Here is an 18,836-nt window from a genome sequence, read left to right as displayed (position 1 = left end):
ACCTCTGGAAAAGCACCTTTGGCATAAACCAAAAGAAGAGATGTTTTCCCACAGCCCCCATCTCCCACTACCACAATTTTAAGTTCTTCTCCATTTTTAGTGGTTTTATTACCAGTCCCGGCGCTGTTTTGGGTCATCCTGCCTCCAATTTAACAACAACAACAACAACAACAAAAAACTCAACAGGTTCCAGACCAGACAGTGATGAAGTTCCTCCCTCCACAGTCAAGATAAATTCATGTCTGATGACCCGGAGGAGTGAGGAACAGACAAGCCTCATGTTTTACCAGGTAGCTCTCACTGCTGTTAACCGCTTCCTGTTCCTGTCACCCTCCCATAGACACACACACACGCGCGCGTGCACACACACACACACACACACACACACCCGTCTGTGCACACTGAGAGCATCTGTGATGAGTTGCTTCTCAGAGGAAGCAGCTGAGTCTGGCTGCTCCTACTTCCTTCATTACATGTGCCTCAGTTTCTGGGTGGGTTCTCTTCTGAAGCACTGCCTCCGTTGTTTCTGTGTTCTGTTTTTTTTTTTTTTTTTTTATTTTGACACTCATCAAGCCTGCGTGTTGCCTGCTGATGCTCTGATAATATGTGAGCTCTCATCTGTGTGTGTGTGTGTGTGAGTGTGTGTGTGTTTGTGAGTGCGCGTGTGTGTGTGTGTGTGTGTGTGTTTGTGGGCGCTAACTACATCTTTTTCACAGAAACCGTTACTGATGCAAACAAATGTGGCATGTAATGAATCAGCTACCTCTCTTCTCTCAGCAGGTTTTTCTGTGTGCCTTTTTTATCGATTAAAACATTTAAGAACGCACCAAACAATCAAGCTGCTTTATCTTTTAGCATCAGTTCATTTGCTGATTATTGTCGCAATTAATCTACAGATCAATAAAATACTCATCAAAATTTCGAATGGCCCCAAATCATTTCCTAACATAAATGACGCAAAAGCTGCAAATCCTCATAATTAACAGTTTAGCAAATGTTTAACAGTTTTGTTTATAAAAAAAAAACACTTAGTAACCCTTTTTCCTCTATCAGCTATTGATTAATTGTTGAAACTCTAACTTAAATTATAATTCCCTCCAAAAAAAAAATGAGATTCAGAATGACCAAAAACATACATAAATGTCATGTTAATCAGAAATAGATATTTTAATTGATTGGGTCTCTGAGTGGGCAACATCTAAAACAAATGTTCAAGAGCTTGTTTACATGAATCTAAGCGTGCAGATGGAAGATTATCTTCTTGAAGTGATCACTGGGAATCTTCATGCCGTCAGTCACATGTCTCTGGTCAGTCTGTGAGGCTGAACACGGCAGTGACATCACCGGCCGGGTGTCAGGACGGACTAGTAACTCATCCTAGCGGGCACTGACTGCACCGGCGTCTCATCTGGTGACAAACTAATTCAGTCAAGTCATGTGCTTGGTGAGAACATCATACAGATACAGATATAGATATAGATATAGATATAGATGTAGATGTAGATATAGATATAGATATAGATGTAGATGTAGATATAGATATAGATATACAGATATAGATGTAGATATAGATGTAGATATAGATATAGATGTAGATGTAGATATAGATATAGATATACAGATATAGATGTAGATATAGATGTAGATATATAGATATAGATATAAAGAGAGGAGGAGTGTGTGCTGTTCTAACAGGAGTGAAGTGAGTGTAAATGTGGTCGTAGCTGGTGTCTTGGCGGCGAATGTCACACGTCCGAGGCAATAAGATTTGCTTTATCTATGTCACCATCAATTACATTAAGTTGGGGAGTGTGTTTCAGCCATGTCAACCATTTTTCCAATTAATTTTCTACTTTCATGTAGTGGAGCAAAACATTGGTGTGCATACTTAAAATAAACACAAATGGTTCTGAGTCTCATCTGGAATATTTTGTCATGATAAAGTGAAATAAAAGTATATGATATTAATACTCAGTGGTTAGAGGATGTATAGCTAGTGGGTAGGGTTGCAGTAATTTTGAGCAAGCTGTCCCTTTAAGAGAATAGACTGACACTGCCCTTTACTTTTGTCTATTTTGAAAGGAATCTATACAGGGTTTTTTTTTTTTTTAATTATTACAGGAACACATAAGATAAATTTGCAGGTGGGTTCTGTAGCCACGCCAAACAGCACCATGAATTATGTTTTATTGTAAATTACATAATGTCATCTAAAATATGCCATGACAGGCTGTTTTATGGACCTTCAAAGAATTTAAATTGCTGAGTAATTCCATCAAAAATATGCTACATCAGCCTGCTTCCACAACAAGAAAACATTATGTGTATATGCTATTTATTCAAAATTCTCAGAAACACAGACAGAGGATTATATTACCAAATAAAACAGACTAATACACAAACCACACCCAGGATTTTACACTAAGTAACACAACAATACATGCACATATTTGAGAGCTATATAGAAAGAGGGAAAATCTTTAAATAGAAGAAATACAGTACCACCAATTTGCATGAAAAATATCTTGAATAGACGACTGCAAGCATGGTTCATGATATATTAAAAAAATGAAAGTACAAAACGACGACGATGCCAGCTTTAGTCAACAATCCATCAGAGGAGGCTGAACATAAAAAGACAAACAGAAAGAAGACATGCAGCAGTTTGTCTGGCTGACTTATGCGGAGTCCACGGCACCTTCATCATGTCCCATCTACAACACGCTATGAAAAAAAAAATCAGTAAAAAAAATAGTGCTTGTTTGACTTACAAACTTGCATTAGATATGTACAGGATCTCTAACTCTCCTGTCCATACACAAAATATCCATACGTACACAGCACATTATCATCAATTAAAAAGAACAATTGTCAAAAATGTTTTTACTGTCACCATAAGACAGCTGTCAGCAGAAGATAGGTCAATCATCTGTGTGGAATATTCCAGTCTGAATGGCGCAATAACCCACCGGGGAATAATAAAGGCCCTATTAATAACCCAACAGGCGGATTAAATCCTCTAACTAATGTCAAATTTTCACCTTACGTACATCAATAAAAGCTTCTTCGCAGTTTTGTCTCTCTTGCAGGATGGGTGGGGGTGCATGAAGCAAAGGAATGGTAGGCTATCTACAGCCTCGTGACCTGCGGCAAATGAAGGAATGTGCGCACTTGGCAGCACAAGATAGGAGTGGATAACAAGAAAAACAGGCCAGACAGACACCGAAGTCTGTGTGCTCTCAAAGCAAAAAGAATGAAAGAACAATAGGCACTATATGATGTCGCGCCACGATACACCAAGCGAATAAACACTCCTCCGTATCTGTTTTAATCATTTACCGTAAAACCGTAAATTTTATCTGGCCTATGGCACTTCAAATGTTGTTCCAGCAGCAGCCGTGTCGCCCCACAGAGAGCTCTGGTCGTGTTATTTTCACCCCGGTACAAAACAACAAGGGCTGCAGCGGATTCCTCATGACCTTATATGGCAGTGTGGGGGTGCTGCAACACGCGCTGCTACCATGGCAACCGGCCAAAGTTCTCGGATTACCGTCGTTGCCAGGGCGAGTCAGACCGCTCAGCAACCTGATTATCCAACGCCACCATAACGTTTCCTTTCTTTAACGGCTGCTTTTCCTACGTTGCTTATTCAAACACGCACATACACCCATCCCACGTAAACTAGCACCGTGTTAGTCGGTGTTAACGAACCCGAGAAACGTTCCCGGAAAATGGTTCTTCCCCCTCGAGTGAGCGCGGACCTCACCCAGTTATGGCGCAGCAAGAATTTACAGCACAGTGCTCTCTTTTGTCTGTAAAGAAGCCATTTTGAAAGCGAGAGCAGCAGAGAAATGTGTAGCCTACATGCCACCAAAAGGTTTGGACTAAGGGAGGCAGTGAGAAAATCAACATTTCTCCCCAATTAGACTCCTTTAAGACTTTGGATTACATGTTTTGAATGCTACCTGTAAGTTAACAACATCCATCAACAAAATACGGTTCTATTTTCTTAACCAAAGTAAAAAAAAATAGCTGTGTTGATTAATCTCAGTTTGTGTTGTCTTGTCCTATATGAGAATTTACATATTAAACAGGCAAAGTAGTGAGTGAAAAGTCTCAAAATCCATTACCTTTCAAAACAACATTTCCTTAATGTGGTGTAGTGAGAAAAGTCGACATGGAAGAGGTTTTACTTGACTGCTATCCTGTCTTCAAGGAGAGAGAGAGACAGAGAGAGAGATGGTTTGCATATTTGCCCACACAGATGATGCTTGAAGATGCATATTCGCTTGCTGAGAAGCAATACTGATCAAAAAAAAGTTTGAAAAGAGCTCTGTCTTTCGTGCTAATGGATTCCTTCCTTTTGCAGGAGAGCTACCCCTTATTAGTGACATTAATAGAGGATCCGAAGATGGAGCTGAAAACAATCCTCCTGCCCCTGCGTTTAGGCCTGTTAACTTCATTTCACCCTGCTGAGGTAAATATTTTCACCATAAAAGCTTTCCCTTTCTTCTTAGGTCTAGTTTTTTTTTTTTTTTTTTTAGTCTTTGTTGGAACTTAAAAATAGGAGTACCATGAGTGAGACTAGAAATTTAAGTATGCCCTTGGAGCAAGGTCAAGCCTACATTTACACTTTGACTGAATTTAATGGCAAACCAATTGTGCCCCAAGCTGTGTCCACACTTGTAGGAAGGGTACAACACGCCATCAGCTTTGCTGTTGTGAGAGGAAGTGTTTAAAGTCATTAATCAAAGCAGAAGGGGTAATCAATCAACAGTCAAATTGCAAGCAGCTCAATGAAAGTATTAAGCAAAAGGCCATTATGGCTAGCTTTCTCTCCTATGAGGAATACATAACCTGGACTGTTGGCTGTATTCATATGTCAGCATGCCAGTGAACATATTGAATATTGGCTACTACAGAAGACAAAAATTCATAATAGCTCACATTGACAGAACATTTTTTTTTTTTAATAACAGTAACTGCATGCCTCATTTTACACACTAAATTACAAAAATTATTATAGAAGAACTGGACTTACTCATTGCTACTCATACAAGGCCATAATCTGCATTTGGTTACTTAAACTGTGATTTTTCTTTCTCTAACTCTCCAACACCATTAAGCTGTTTATTCACAATATTTTTGGTTTCTTATAAAGAGTATTGTATGGGTGTGCCATGACCTAGTTAAGACAAAGATGGATTCCAGGCAGAGGAAAAAAGGCTCAAAATGTCAGAGGGTATCACATCCAGTACATTCTCTTCCTTCTTCTCCATCCTTTAAAAGGAGCAATCATAGATTTATCATAGTCCGTGAGAGATGAGGAAATCAAGTGTAAGATCCCTTTTGGAACAAAGGAAACCCATATAGGCCATTAAGTCCTGTTTTAGGAAAATGGCTGCCGAGAGCGCTCGGCCCCCTCTCTCTGCTCTCTGTTGAAGGACTCCTGAGCCGTGCCTCTAATAGCAGACGGCTCCTCTGCTGCTGCGCTCTGATTGGCCCGCCGCGCTGCCGCTGTTAACCAGCCAATTGCCCGACCACTGCAAAACACTAAGCAATGTCAAACAAAACCCACTTTGCCCTGCAATATTTACTTGGGGAAAAATCGGAGAACATATGGTTTTACAATTATTTTATTTACTGAGTTGTGAAATCGTTCAGAAAAACAAGGACTCACACAACGATTTGGCACTAGTTTGTCTGAGAGGTCGGTCTAACCACTTTAAAAACGCTTATAAATATTGGCTCAGCTGCGTATCGTAAGAGTCAGACCTGTCATATACCCGAACTCCGCAAATTTTCTTTTAAATATGCCTCAAAATGTTTGAGCATGTAAACAAAACATAGGTTGAAACTGCCAAATTATTTTCGTTAGTGGCAGTTAAGAGGATGTTACCCCCGTGTGTATTTTTGCCACTTGTGTCAATGCAATCGGCAGATTCGACACAGCATATCTAGCGGCGTTAGCAACACAAATCCCTCACAAAACCTTCTCTAAACTGCCCATAAAAACTCACTTTCTTTACGTTGAAAAGCGTTACTTTTTACCGAAGGTTGTGTCGTTAGTAAATGACCAGCGGAGAAAGAAACAAGTTTGTGACGAAAGTGCTGTTAGCATCGGACGTGGGCAAACCTAGCGGTGTATTGTGGGAGAGACAGAAGCTACAGAGCAGGCACACAATATGTGTTGGCTCTCGCTGAAAAAGGAGGCAGTATTCTTCAAGCTAAATCATGTAATGTAAGCGGCGAAAGGGAAGTGATTTCGTATTTTTCACCGATTTAAGCAAAATCTCTCGATCGGATGAACCATGTCCAAGCCGGGGGAGAGAAACAAATTGAACGAAGACCATGGCAGAAAGCAGAGTTCAAGTAAGCTTGCTCTTTTTTCCCTCTTTCTCCAGCTCTCTTAATGCCTGTTTTCGGGATATACGCTAGATCCCGTTTTCGTTCTAGGTTGGGTTACCCTACCACCAAAGTCATGCATCTGTGGCGTTTGGCTCTTTTTAAAGTGTTGGGGGCTGGTAACGGGACCGTGTTTAGTATCGTTGCCTCACGTTAGCTCCTCTCTCTTGGTCGCTTGCCTGTCGTTTCAGGTTTGGCGAACGGCATGGACAGTCATCCCGTCTGCGGCTCGGCGGAGAAGCGGAGTCACCACTGGAGAAGTTACAAGTTGATCATCGACCCGGCGCTGAAGAAGGGACAGCACAAACTGTATCGCTACGATGGGCAGACTTTCAACGTGCCTGTAAGTGCATGAACCGCCTCTGACGCGGCCAGACGACCACAATAGTAACCGAGTAGCCGACTTCCATGATAGGCTACGCTGTGGCTGTGCTCCCCTGGGTCATTTGTCCACTGACATGATCCTGGATCTTGAACGAGGGTGTCCCGATCTCACCCGACGTGCTCAGACCTACTTTGCAACAAGTTCTCGCCAAGTGAAGTTGTGAATGGGAAGGATAACAACATTGTCTCCCTCCTCCTCCTCCTCTGCAGGACTCCGGGTTATCACCGGTGGACATCGTCCGAGACCCGAGGATCGGCCGTCTCTGGACCAAGTATAAAGAGACGGACTTACCGGTGCCCAAATTTAAGGTATTAACTCTGACAGGAGGCGCTTGCCAGCATTTTCCTTGTGGGAAAAGGGGGGCCTGTCAAAACTTCCAGACACACCCCCCTCCATCATCTTCTGGATTTGGAGTGCCAGATGGGCTTCTAAAATAATGTCCAATACAGTGATGCATGCTTTTATTTAAATTTTCTTTAACTACTCTTGCACGATTGTTCAAAACTGACCCCACGTGGTGCAACATTAAGCCGCAAGCCCTTGAAACATTAACCCCTTGTATTCTTCTTCCAGATCGACGAGTGTTACATCGGCCCGGTCCCTCCTAAGGAGGTGACGTTCGCCAGGCTGAACGACAACATCAGGGAAGGATTTCTGACCGATATGTGCAAGAAATATGGAGAAATCGAAGAAGTCGAGATCCTTTACAATCCGAAGAACAAGAAGCACTTGGGGATTGCTAAAGTTGTTTTTGAGAGCGTGAAAGCTGCCAAGGTGGCCGTTCAGTCGCTCCACAACACGTCTGTTATGGGAAACATCATCCACGTGGAGCTGGACCCGAAAGGTAAACAGTGATTCAGTCATTCAGCTAAATCAGCGTAACCCACATTAATGCAGACTCCTTATCTGATGCATGGGCGAAAACAGTCAAGGAGAAATGATGCCTTGTTTTGCATTATTGGGGAGGACAGCAGTCACGTGTTTAAATTTACGTGCGTTGCCTGGTAACGTGGGATAATTGAATTTCATTGAATGTAAGCTTGCTCCCACAAGCCCAGAGCTGGGGGTGCTGTGTACTCCCTGGGTGCCTAATTTCAGCTCTAAACAAACAGAAAACAACCTGTCCAGGTCCCCCCCACCCCAGCTTGTACCTGTGAGTCATTCAATTAGAAATTATTAATCACTGAAATTACGCTCTGCAATTAAGACTTTACTGTCCCAACTGTGGGTTTTTTTCTTTACTGATGCAAAACAGCGACATTGATTCTTCTCAACCTAGCTAATTTTACTGACTAGCAGTCTATGTTCATTAAATCAAAATAATTTGTGGTATTTTTATTAAATATGCACTGTTTACTGATAGCTCAAGTCCTATTATTATCATCAGTAAATGCACACATTTTATTAATCCTTTTTCGTAATGGTTGTCTTTCTTAAAAGTTTAGCTTATTTTTGTCAGATAATTTTGGCATGTTAACATGCACATCAATGAACCACAAATAAAGTTTTAGTGACCATGTCTATACTAATGATGTTAACTTGCTTATTAATATTTCAGCAATAGTTGACTAGTATGGCTCTTGTTATTTTGGCATAGGCCAGTGCCATTTTGGAAGAATCAGCAACGGTGATTCTTTTTGGCTGATTCTGTGATTTTCGTATGACCTGCACTATTTGTAGGAATTTCATTTTTTATTTCATTATTTTCCTTTTTCATGGTAGGTGACATTAAAACGGTTGTGGTGCGTTTTTAGTTGAGAGCTCTTCCTAATAAAAGTCTGTAGTCTGTAGAAAATAATGTTAATGGAGGACATCTCTGCAGCAAATACTTTTCCCACTCCAGTTTATGATTTTGACATTTTAGGAGGTCATATTTTGATTTTGATTCATTTTCAAGTAATTACGCAGCCGTATTTGGAGACATTTATTAAGAAAGGAAACTAAATAAGTGCCACTCTTAGTTCTGCTACCATTGCTTTACAAACGCTTCATCAGAGCCATTCATGTTTGATTCCTCAGGCGAGAATCGCCTCAGGTACTTCCAGCTCCTCATGAATGGCAGCTACACACCACGGACTTTGCCTGTCGGTGGAGAGGAGGCCAGAGACGTTTCTCCTCGTACCCTGGCAGAAGCCTTACTGGTAAAACTCCACTCACAGCCTGCAAAAGAAAAAAGTTTCCTTGTTTAAAAATGATCCTCACAGGTTCATACTGTGAAATGTAACTGCATTCAGCTGCCACCTTCAAGCATTTCCAGCAAAATGTCAAGTGTATTGCTTCTTTTCAGTGATTATGGAAGAGACTTCGTCAGTCTGAAAGTCTTGTCAATGTTCATAATTCCTGATCCTGTTTTTCTCCTCCAAGGCCTGCGAGCCCATCCGCAGGTTTCCAGAGAGCAGTGTATCTGCTGTGGGAGGATCAGTGCCACCCAGCAGCTCCACCACGCCGCTGTCCCTGGAGACGGGCTACTCCAGCCTAAGGCAGGACACGCCCCAGTCTCAAGGAACCCCTCATACCCCACGTCAGCCAGGTACGCCCTTCTCTCAAGACTCCAATTTCTCCAGTCGGCAGTCCACACCTGCATACCAGTCCAGCCGACCTGAGAGTTCTGGAAGTTATAAATCCCGGAGACATGAGAGCAAGTTCCAGGATGCGTACAATCGCAGACCAGAGAGGCCTCAGTACCGCAGCAACATGTATCGCAGTACAACGTCAGAGCAGGCTTCCTTCAAACAGCACCAACTCACCCCGCCTGAACCCCCACCCTCCACTCCCTCCTTCACCTACACAGCACCCCCTCCTGCTACACCGAACTTCAAGTCGGCTTTCTCACCATACCAGGCTCCTTTGCCTCCCGCTTTTCCCCCCTCAGAGCCAACTTTCCACCACCCAATCCAAAGGGAGGGTGAGTACCTCCGACCACCGCAGCCACCTCTGGCAGCTGCTACTGATTTTGTGACTGCTAAGGATAGACCAGAAACTCCTCCGATTCCTGAGCCCCCACCGGAACCTGTACCCCATCCAACTACTCCCCCTCCTCAAACACCAGAACACTGCCCTTCACCTGGCTCCCCCACGCTGGATCCAGAGCGCAATAGCCTGGACTCCCGCATTGAGATGCTCCTCAAGGAGAAAAGGACAAAACTGTTGCCATTTCTGGCAGAGCGAGACTCAGACACTGAGGTGCGAATGGAGGGAAGTCCGATTTCCTCCTCGTCCTCGCAGCTTTCCCCTATTCCTCCCTTCACGTGTGGCTCTCTAAGTGGCCAGCAGAATTCCCGTCCCTGTAGCACAGGCTTGGAGGATATAAGTCCGACTCCACTACCGGACTCTGAGGATGAAGAACCGATTCCTGGAACTGCCTCCCTGATCAAGAGAATCAGCTCTCCTGTCCTTGAGAAGATGAACAACAGTGACCTTAAAGATGGACACTTTCGAGGCCACACTCCCACTGATAAAATGGATAAGGTAAGACTGATTTCTTTTTCCATATTTTGGAAAACAACTACCTATTGCGATATTGATGTGTGTATTTTTTGTGTACAGTCTGTTAAAAGTCCACAGGCTGTGAACTTGGACTGTATCGATGATGCTTGTCAGTTAATGGAAGCATGTTTCTAATGTTTACGCACAGCCATGAATGACAGTTAGACAAAGAACAGGAAGTGAGCTCTAGTTTCAGTAGAGGTAGAGGTAGTGCTAAACTTTACCTTTTGTTTTGTTCTTTTTCCGTCTTATAAAGGAAATTCTGGTGCTGCAGCAAACTGTACAACGGTGTCTGAATAAGTGTGTGAAATATATGGCAATTTCCCCACTGAGGGGCGAATAAATGTTTATCTTAACTTATATGTTGTCAGCTGAAATTAAATAGTTGAAGTGAGCCCTGAATATAAAGTTTTAAGCCTCACAAACTTTCACACGTGAAGTTTATCATTGAAGTCAGTGTAACGCCATCTGGGCTGCAATGTTTCTCTACTTTGTTCTTTTTGAACGGCAGTAAGAGTCGTTGAGCTGTTAAGGAATTGAATACTCTTGTTTCCTCTTTCTTACTCTTGGCGCACATGGTCTAAGTGAGGAAAACACAGTTTGGCTGTTGGCCCCATTCAGCTCTGCACTTCCTGGTTCTTTTGAGCCGTGACAGTCAAGACTGGCGGTTGCAACGTTCCGTGTCTCACATTTCACTTGTTACAAGGCAAACACTGCAAAAGGATTTTTTGGGATACAACGCCATTCTCATGCTGCTTTCACTTAGTTTCATTTCTGCAGAAATTTTGACAGGATAATAAACAGAGACTATAACTCAAGCGGATATTTGATGCGTCTGCTTTGGTTTTTAGAATAGTTTGATGCCTGTGCAAACAGCTCTGCTTGGAAACATGATGACCAAAGATGTGGGTCAATTGTGTTTGATTGCCAGTGTGTATACTAAACTTTGAACTCAAATCAGTGCTGAAACTATTTGCTGCTCTTATTTTGAAACATGAACAAGTGGGTCTGGAACTCCTTTTTTATTTTTAATAAATAAAATACTTCAAGATTTAAAAAAAAGTGTCACATAAGACAACATTTAAGAACTTCTCTCTTTAAATGATTTTTAGTAAATTAACTGATTTATTTTTCCAATTGGTCTATAGAATTATTAACACAAAATAAACAAAATCTTGCTTGGATTTCACAGCTTATACTCAGCCATTGTATCAGTGCAAATATTGAAAAAACCCAGCATTAATTCATTATTTGTTTCCTAATGTCATCAGGAGATTCTAATATCTTTATGAAGATGATGTATACTAAGTTGTTTGTTGTGCCAATTATACTGACTGTCATTTGCATTGGCTATTTAGGAAAATCAGAGAAAAATATAATTTGCATAATAATTTGGAACACAGTGTAAAGACACCTGTACTGAAAATATTTAAACTACATCCCACCCCACTTTGTCAGAGTTGGAAAAAATGTGTATCACTGTAAAGTCACAGTTGTGACAGGTTGTCTCTTTTCGCGCAGAGTCCTCCGTCGTCTGGAGAAGACATGGAAATCTCTGATGATGAGATGCCCGGGACTCCAATCACCGGTGGAGAATGTGGCAAAGGCATTGTTGTCAACTCTGCAGTGTCTCCGATGCAGACAATCGCCATCCCTCCTCCCGGCTTCCCCCATCTATCACACCAAGCTGGCTTCCCCATCCCACATCACCACCTAGCTCCTCACTCTGCCGTCCCAGGACATCCTGCCCACCTTGCTGGTCATCCTGGAGTACCTCCACACTTGCTCCACATGGGTCACTACCCTGGCATGATGCCTCTGTTGCAAATGGATCTAATGAACTGTTTGCGGTGGGAACAGTGGAGCACGGTTCCCATGTCGTTCCAAATGCAGCAGCAAATGCTGAGCCGCATCGCTCAGACAAGAGGGCCATATCCTTATCCACATTTTGTAGATAGTGGTGCTTCTGGGCCATTTGCAGGACCTTACACACATCTGTCTATGGGTGCTACACCTGCAAGCGGTGCAGGGGTGCCCGGACAACAGTGGCAACATCCCAGTATGCCAGAGTTCAACCCTACTGTTCCTCCTCCTGGATACGAAGGTAAAAAGGAGGACCCCCACAAGGCCACCGTTGACGGTGTGTTGCAGGTGATTGTCAAAGAACTAAAGGCCATCATGAAGAGGGACCTCAATCGGAAAATGGTGGAGGTGGTAGCTTTCAGAGCTTTTGATGACTGGTGGGATAAGAAGGAACGCTCAGCAAAGGTACGTCTTTTATTTTACCTTTAAAGATGGTGAGAGAGAGAGATAGAGAAAGAGAGTTTCTTTTCACTGCAATACAATGGTGACCAAGAATGGAAAAATTCCTTTTTTTTTTTGTTTTTTTGTCCCCAGGCGTCTTTGACTCCAGTGAAAGGTGGGGAGGGGAAAGAAGAAGAGAGGCCTAAACCCAAAGAGACAATAGCTTCGAGTCTGCTGGAGAACTGGAACAAGGGTGAGGGACTGGGCTACGAAGGAATGGGCCTGGGAATCGGACTTAGGGGAGCCATCCGATTGCCCTCCTTCAAGGTAAGCCTTTATGTTTTTACACACACTTGTGTAAGGAGTCTTGAATATTCTTGGCCATGTTGACTGCCTGTTGGTGTTAAATGATTTCCCATAATGCTTAGGTAAAAAGGAAGGACCCACCAGAGGCTGCAGCTGCCGGGGAGAACAAACGAGCCCGACCCTCTACTCCGGTTGATGACGAGCTGGAGGATGAAGGTAACACTTTCCCTCAGATGTAATCCACACATTTTTTTCAGGTGTTTGCCTATCGCTACTAATTGCGTGGTTCATTTCTGTCAGAACGGGATCGAGACCCAGCTGAGCTCCCCTCAGAAGACTCCAAAATGGACATTGATGGTACATCATTGAAGCGAAGACACTCGCGTCCACTTGAACTGGACAGTGAGGGAGAGGAGGAGGTAGATACATCAGGGAAGGAGGAGGAGTCATCATGCGACAGGGAGGAGGAACCTGATGAAACTGAGGCTACAGACAGACTGTCGTCGGTCAAAGTAAGCTCGCTCGTATATGACTACACTCCCCTCTAAACGCTTGTCACAGTATTTATTCGATATTGGTTTGATTTTCTCTTAGAGTGATGATGAGGAGGGCGATGATGAGGGAGGCTCATCCAGTGAAAGTGATTCCTCAGATTCCTCTGATGAAGGTAGTTCAAATAACTGTTAGCAATAGTCTGACCCTTTTAAGTCTGTTTCCTGTAGTTTGTCTTTTCTTTGGCCGATCTCTTGCAGAAGGTGTGAGTTCTGCGTCCTCCAAGGCCAGCTCTGACTCCTCCTCAGAGAGCTCATCATCCTCTGAGTATGAGTTAAGCTCGGAAGAGGAAGAAGATGATGAGGAGGAGGAAGATGATGAGGTGGAAGTAGATGATATGGAGGATGAAGGCAAAGTGGCTAAGAGCTCCACATCCTCGTCATCCTCCGCTTCGTCGTCGTCTGATGAAGAGGAAGGTGAGGAAGAAATCAAGTCATCAAGTCCTCCTTGTGGCCTAGTCTCTGAGGAACTCAGGAGCAGGGAGGAGCTAAGCAGCAAGCCCAAATTCAGACCTCCTAGTCCTGAGGAAGAGGCATCAGAAGACTTGAAGCCGCCATCGCCGAGAAGCATCCCAGGTGAGCATCTCTGCCTAATTCTGTATATTTCAGCTGAATCATGAAGAGAATTAAAATGATGAAAATATATTTTTCAGTCAAAGAGCGAGACATCAGTGTCGATGGCAACATTCCTGTAGTGAAGTCTGAACCTCAGGAGCACATGGCGAACCTTCGGCCACCCACTCCAACAGGCGCCCTGCCTGACAGTGACCAGGAGACAAAGACCAAAGGTAAAGCAGAGCCTGAGGAAGTAGCCTTGACTCCCGGTCGACTAACCCCATCCCTCTTAGGCTCAAACACACCTGTCCCCAGAACCTCCTCTGCATCTTTAATGCACCTCCCTCTCCCGCCTCACCCGGCAATAGAAGGTCGTTCCCTCCTCCACCCACCCCCCGGTCCTCTACCTGATCTTCCTCAGCGGGCCCGACTCCCCACAGACGAGGATATCCCCCGTACTCCAGGCAGAGACCTGATGGAGCGGGCCCGCAGTCTTGGCAAGTCCCAGAGCACGGACACAGTGCCTATCACACCTGGTAGTGATGCCCCGCTGACGGGCAGCAGCCTGTTGCTTAGCTCCCCTCACATTCCTGGTAGTCCGTTTTCTTACCCTGCACAGTCTCCTGTCCTTAGTGCTGGAGTCCCTCGCACTCCAGGTAGAGACTTAACATTCACGCCTGTCTTCCCTGACCCCACAGCGCTGCCTCTCAATAGGAAAATATCCTCCGAGAGCCTGGACGATAGACCACTTTTTAAGGAGCCGCCCATCAACACCTTGCCTAACCAGGCCATGTCAGCAGACACGGAGCGTTCAGCCAGCCTATCTGAGGATCTTCCTTGCAGCTTCACAGGGGACAGCTCAGAGGACACTATTCCATCAAAGAGGAAACCTGGACGACCCAAAGGCAAAAAGACCCCAGTGGTCTCAGAAGCTGATGAGTCTTTGGAGCTCTCATCTGAGACCGCCCTTATGCCTGACCATGTACATGTGGGGGATCTGTCCATGCACTTAGTGTCTGCCAAATCTCCTGATCACCCAGGCTTGGACTTTGGGAGAGAAGAGCCTCAGACAGTCCTGCCTGTTGATGATCGCATCCTGTCCTATGAAAAAGAGGCACCTGTAGCTGTGAAACCTGCACGGAGGGCGCGACGGGGCTGGGGGGAGCTGTTGCTCGATACCCTGACACCCGTCACCACGCCTCCCCGACCCTACTTCAACACTCGATCCGAGTTTGAGGAGATGACCATCTTGTATGATATCTGGAACGAGGGCATAGATGAGGAGGACATTCGACTTCTGCAGACAACGTATGACAAGATGCTTCAGCAGGATAACGGCAATGACTGGCTCAACGACACGCTCTGGGTCAACCATCCTCATATCCTTTACTGCTTAGCTTCTGTGTGCTCCTCTTGTGTGTCCACAACCAAGTCATTTTAGGTCAGTACAGTTGAACACGCCATACAACATGATGTGTTTGTTTGTTTTTTTTGTTAATAGACCTGTTCTGTACTGTAAATATCAAATAGCAGCCCCCTCTGGTGGCTGAGTTGAGGAACTGTTTAGCATCCTAGCTGTTCCTAAAACATGGGTAAGTTTCCTTGACTTCCCTGCACCTACCAACATCCCTGGAGTGAAGAAGAAGAGGAGAGACGACGGCATGAGGGATCATATGACCGGCTGTGCTAGGAGTGAGGGGTACTACAAGATCGACAAGAAGGACAAGATCAAGTATCTTCAGAGCACTCGGGTACAGTCCGAGGAGCCCCCGGTCGACACACAGGTGGGCTAAAGACCACAAACTTGAATGCTTGAATTCAGAGGCTCGTGTGAACTTCTACAAATATAAAGATGTCAAAGAAATAATCAATTTTCAGTGGTTGAATTCCCAAAAATAAATCTATAACAGCAAATCTGCTAATTCCATCTTCTCTGTCCAGGGAATGAGTATTCCTGCACAGGTCCACGCATCTACCAGAGCTGGCTCGGAGCGACGGTCGGAGCAGCGGCGTTTGCTGTCCTCATTCGCATGTGACAGCGACCTGTTGAAGTTCAACCAGCTGAAGGTGAACAAAATCAAACAGAACTTTGCTCCAACTGGCAGATAGTCCGTTTTATATCAGAGAACAGCAATCGATGACAGACACAAAAAAATGTACCAATTCCAAGGTTGTGTCCCAGCAAGTTCAATTGATTTTTCTACGATGTTGTGAAGTTACACTTTTCTCTCTTTTTTTTTTTTCAGTTCCGTAAGAAGAAGATCAGATTCTGTAAGTCGCACATCCACGACTGGGGTCTGTTTGCTATGGAGCCCATTGCTGCTGATGAAATGGTCATCGAGTACGTGGGACAGAACATCAGACAGGTGAGAGACCCGTGACTAAAACAGTTACCTGAAGAAGAACTTCAGAAAAAAAAGAGGATGATAGGGTTATGTCCTCTCCTTCCTTTAACAAAAAAAACACAACCACATTTTTTTTTTTTTTTTTTTTAAAGAAAAGAATAAATGGTTGGTTGGTTTAAAACTCTCAAATCTGTCAGATGTCCAAGAGGCTGACTCTTCTCCTCTTACAGGTGATTGCGGACATGCGGGAGAAGCGCTATGAAGAGGAGGGTATCGGTAGCAGCTACATGTTCCGCGTTGATCACGACACCATCATAGATGCAACCAAGTGTGGCAACTTTGCCCGTTTCATCAATCACAGTTGCAATGTAAGACAACAGAGGCAGAACAAGTCAAGGCTTCCAAACATCCTGAAAGCATTTACTAACTCTGTTCGCTTTCTTTCAGCCGAACTGTTATGCAAAGGTCATCACAGTTGAGTCTCAAAAGAAGATCGTGATCTACTCCAGACAGCCAATCAACATCAATGAGGAGATCACGTACGACTACAAGTTCCCCATCGAGGACGAGAAGATCCCCTGTTTGTGTGGAGCGGAGAACTGTAGGGGAACGCTGAATTAGTGGTGGCGTCCAGTCAAGGTCAGAAGAACCCTTGTCCAGAATCCTGCAGCGAACATGGAGGAACTGATGGTGGGTTTATTGGACACGAACCTGCCAGTCGCCTGGACTTCCGGCTGTCTTCAATGCACTCTTCTCATACTGAACTGTAGATTGTTTACGATTTATGGTGCTCTTCAAATGGAAAAAAAACAAACATTATTTTATGTCTGTCAGTGACCCAGAATTTACAAAACAGTCAACTTGCCGGTGCAGCATTTCCTCTCTTCGCCTCACACAGTATTCCTGCGCGGCGCCCGTCCGCCACGTCAGGTTGGTTTGTACAGTTTTCTCTCCCATTCGTCTCATTAGCTTTAGCTGCACCACATTTGGTACAAAAAAAACAAGACGGACTCAGCTGCTCACTGTGGAGACGCACAAGCTCACCAGGAAAACGCCTCTGTGAGAGAAGATGAGGCAACGGCACCTTTCCCCAGACAGGAGGACGGCTTCCGCAGACCTATGCTGTCTGGCTCCTACCTCCTCTAAAATCAGTTCTCCTGGAAAAGAAATGGTTAAATCCTGCCACAAAATCTGGAATATTTGGAAATGACACCCGCCAGTAATGGTTGATGCTGCTTCCTGTTAGTTTATGCAAAAGATGGCGTGAAAAAGTTGTATTAACTGTATTCCAGTGTTCCTGTTTGGTTTAGCTAACTCTCCTCTCGTTTGTTCCTTAAGACAACACTATTATTATGTGTGAATGTTCCTGTCAGGCCTCTTGAGTGAGTATTTATCATATCTTTGTGAATGTGAGTATGCTGCCCCCTGCAGGCCGCAGCGTAGAAGACCAACCAATCACGCAGAGCAAGAAAAATCACTGAAAAACAAACAAACAAACAAAAAAAATCTTAAAAATGGAATCATTTCCTGTCTACATCCACTAAGCAGCATCTGGAAAAATCCTTCAGCTTCAGCAGAGATCATGTTTTGCTCTTCTTAAGTGCCATACCAGTGTAAACCGGAGCAGATCGGTCACCCGCAGCCATGTCAACATGCATGTGCAAAAGAGTCGCTGCTTGTTTTTTCCCCCCGCGGGTGTTTAATGATGCTCCATCGTCTCCTGTCTGTGAGCTCAGTGAAGTACGCTGCAACACTTATTATTCTACCAGTGTTAAATGTTTCCTGCGGGACAGAAGTGTTCCAACGAGTCGATGGTTGATCTTTCATTAAGGTAAAAATATATGTGAATGCACTTGTGGCATGCACTTCCCCTCGCCCCCTCTTCCTCAAGACCAAGGTAGTTGTTGCTTTTCACTCGGATTGATTAGGGAGGTTTTTTTTTCCACCAGTGATGTTTATATTGTATGTGATTACTTGTACAGAATCTAGATCTAAAGCTTTTTTTTTTATCTTCACAGGGGTAACACTTTTAAGATGCATCTTCTCTTTTTTTAACAAAAGACTGAGTATTTAAAATATTTCAGGGATCTGTAAAAGGAATCTGAGGGCTTAAGGCTGTTTATTTAAAGAAAAAGGTCCACTGTGTACAGGAAGTCTCCACCTCCCTTTTGAAAGATTGTTTCTTGTAGAAACGTCTTCATTTTCTTGCCTGTTTGCTTTGTAATCCTAAAAATGTGTAAATACTGTAACTGTGAATACTATATAAATATATATATTTTTGTTCCTGGGGATTTGCTACATGATCACAGCTCAGAGAGCTATGTAACATATGAGGTGAGCGAAGAGCTTGTAGCAGGAAATTCGGCTTGTGTCAAGCTTTGTTGTTTTTTTTTATTTTCCGTTGTAAATTCTATGAAAAAATTGTTTTTGCGGTGTGGAGAATAAAACAAAAAAGGTGCAGAATCGGCATGAGAGGAGGACTGAGAGATCAGCCTCTTCCTCGTGTCTATTTATTACACAACAAATGTAGGAAAAAATGGAAATAAAGCAATTTTGCAT

General features: G+C 43.8%; 2 protein-coding genes across 9 annotated transcripts in view; one reads left to right on the top strand and one right to left on the bottom strand.

The window, feature by feature from the left end:
* Positions 1 to 5,463, bottom strand: part of rhof (ras homolog family member F) — a 9,099-nt gene extending 3,636 nt beyond the window's left edge. The window contains exons 1-3 of one of the 4 annotated variants that reach the window (XM_086186738.1): positions 5,042 to 5,463; positions 4,131 to 4,209; positions 3 to 2,724 (exon numbers count right to left, since the gene is read on the bottom strand). In XM_086186738.1, the coding sequence (XP_086042864.1) occupies positions 3 to 137 (135 nt within the window). In that variant the 5' untranslated portion in view covers positions 138 to 2,724; positions 4,131 to 4,209; positions 5,042 to 5,463. Of the gene's footprint in view, positions 1 to 2 lie in introns of all 4 variants that reach the window. The other 3 variants (XM_086186740.1, XM_086186739.1, XM_086186737.1) reach the window with 3 other exon arrangements.
* Positions 1,336 to 18,836, top strand: setd1ba (SET domain containing 1B, histone lysine methyltransferase a). 5 transcript variants are annotated; one of them, XM_086186730.1, is made up of 19 exons: positions 1,336 to 1,444; positions 4,370 to 4,477; positions 6,597 to 6,748; positions 7,000 to 7,098; positions 7,364 to 7,634; positions 8,810 to 8,931; positions 9,155 to 10,258; positions 11,798 to 12,544; positions 12,674 to 12,847; positions 12,949 to 13,042; positions 13,127 to 13,338; positions 13,421 to 13,493; positions 13,549 to 13,953; positions 14,031 to 15,311; positions 15,550 to 15,716; positions 15,874 to 15,999; positions 16,179 to 16,298; positions 16,508 to 16,645; positions 16,725 to 18,836. In XM_086186730.1, the coding sequence occupies exons 3-19, from the start codon at positions 6,611 to 6,613 to the stop codon at positions 16,896 to 16,898; spliced, it is 5,445 nt and encodes a 1,814-aa protein (XP_086042856.1). In that variant the 5' UTR covers positions 1,336 to 1,444; positions 4,370 to 4,477; positions 6,597 to 6,610; the 3' UTR covers positions 16,899 to 18,836. The 5 variants fall into 5 exon arrangements, with proteins under 5 accessions (XP_086042856.1, XP_086042855.1, XP_086042853.1 ...); XM_086186729.1 differs by lacking the exon at positions 1,336 to 1,444 and adding an exon at positions 3,565 to 3,967; XM_086186731.1 differs by lacking the exons at positions 1,336 to 1,444; positions 4,370 to 4,477 and adding an exon at positions 5,818 to 6,372 and having other exon boundaries at positions 14,031 to 14,165; positions 14,631 to 15,311.

Source organism: Aulostomus chinensis, chromosome 19 (assembly GCF_037954235.1).
Source record: "Aulostomus chinensis isolate RoL2024-O1b breed Wild chromosome 19, RoL_Achi_v1.0, whole genome shotgun sequence".
Taxonomy (NCBI): Eukaryota; Metazoa; Chordata; class Actinopteri; order Syngnathiformes; family Aulostomidae; genus Aulostomus; species Aulostomus chinensis.
The sequence above is the reverse complement of the archived record's forward strand: the minus strand, read 5'-3'. Positions and strand labels throughout refer to the sequence as shown.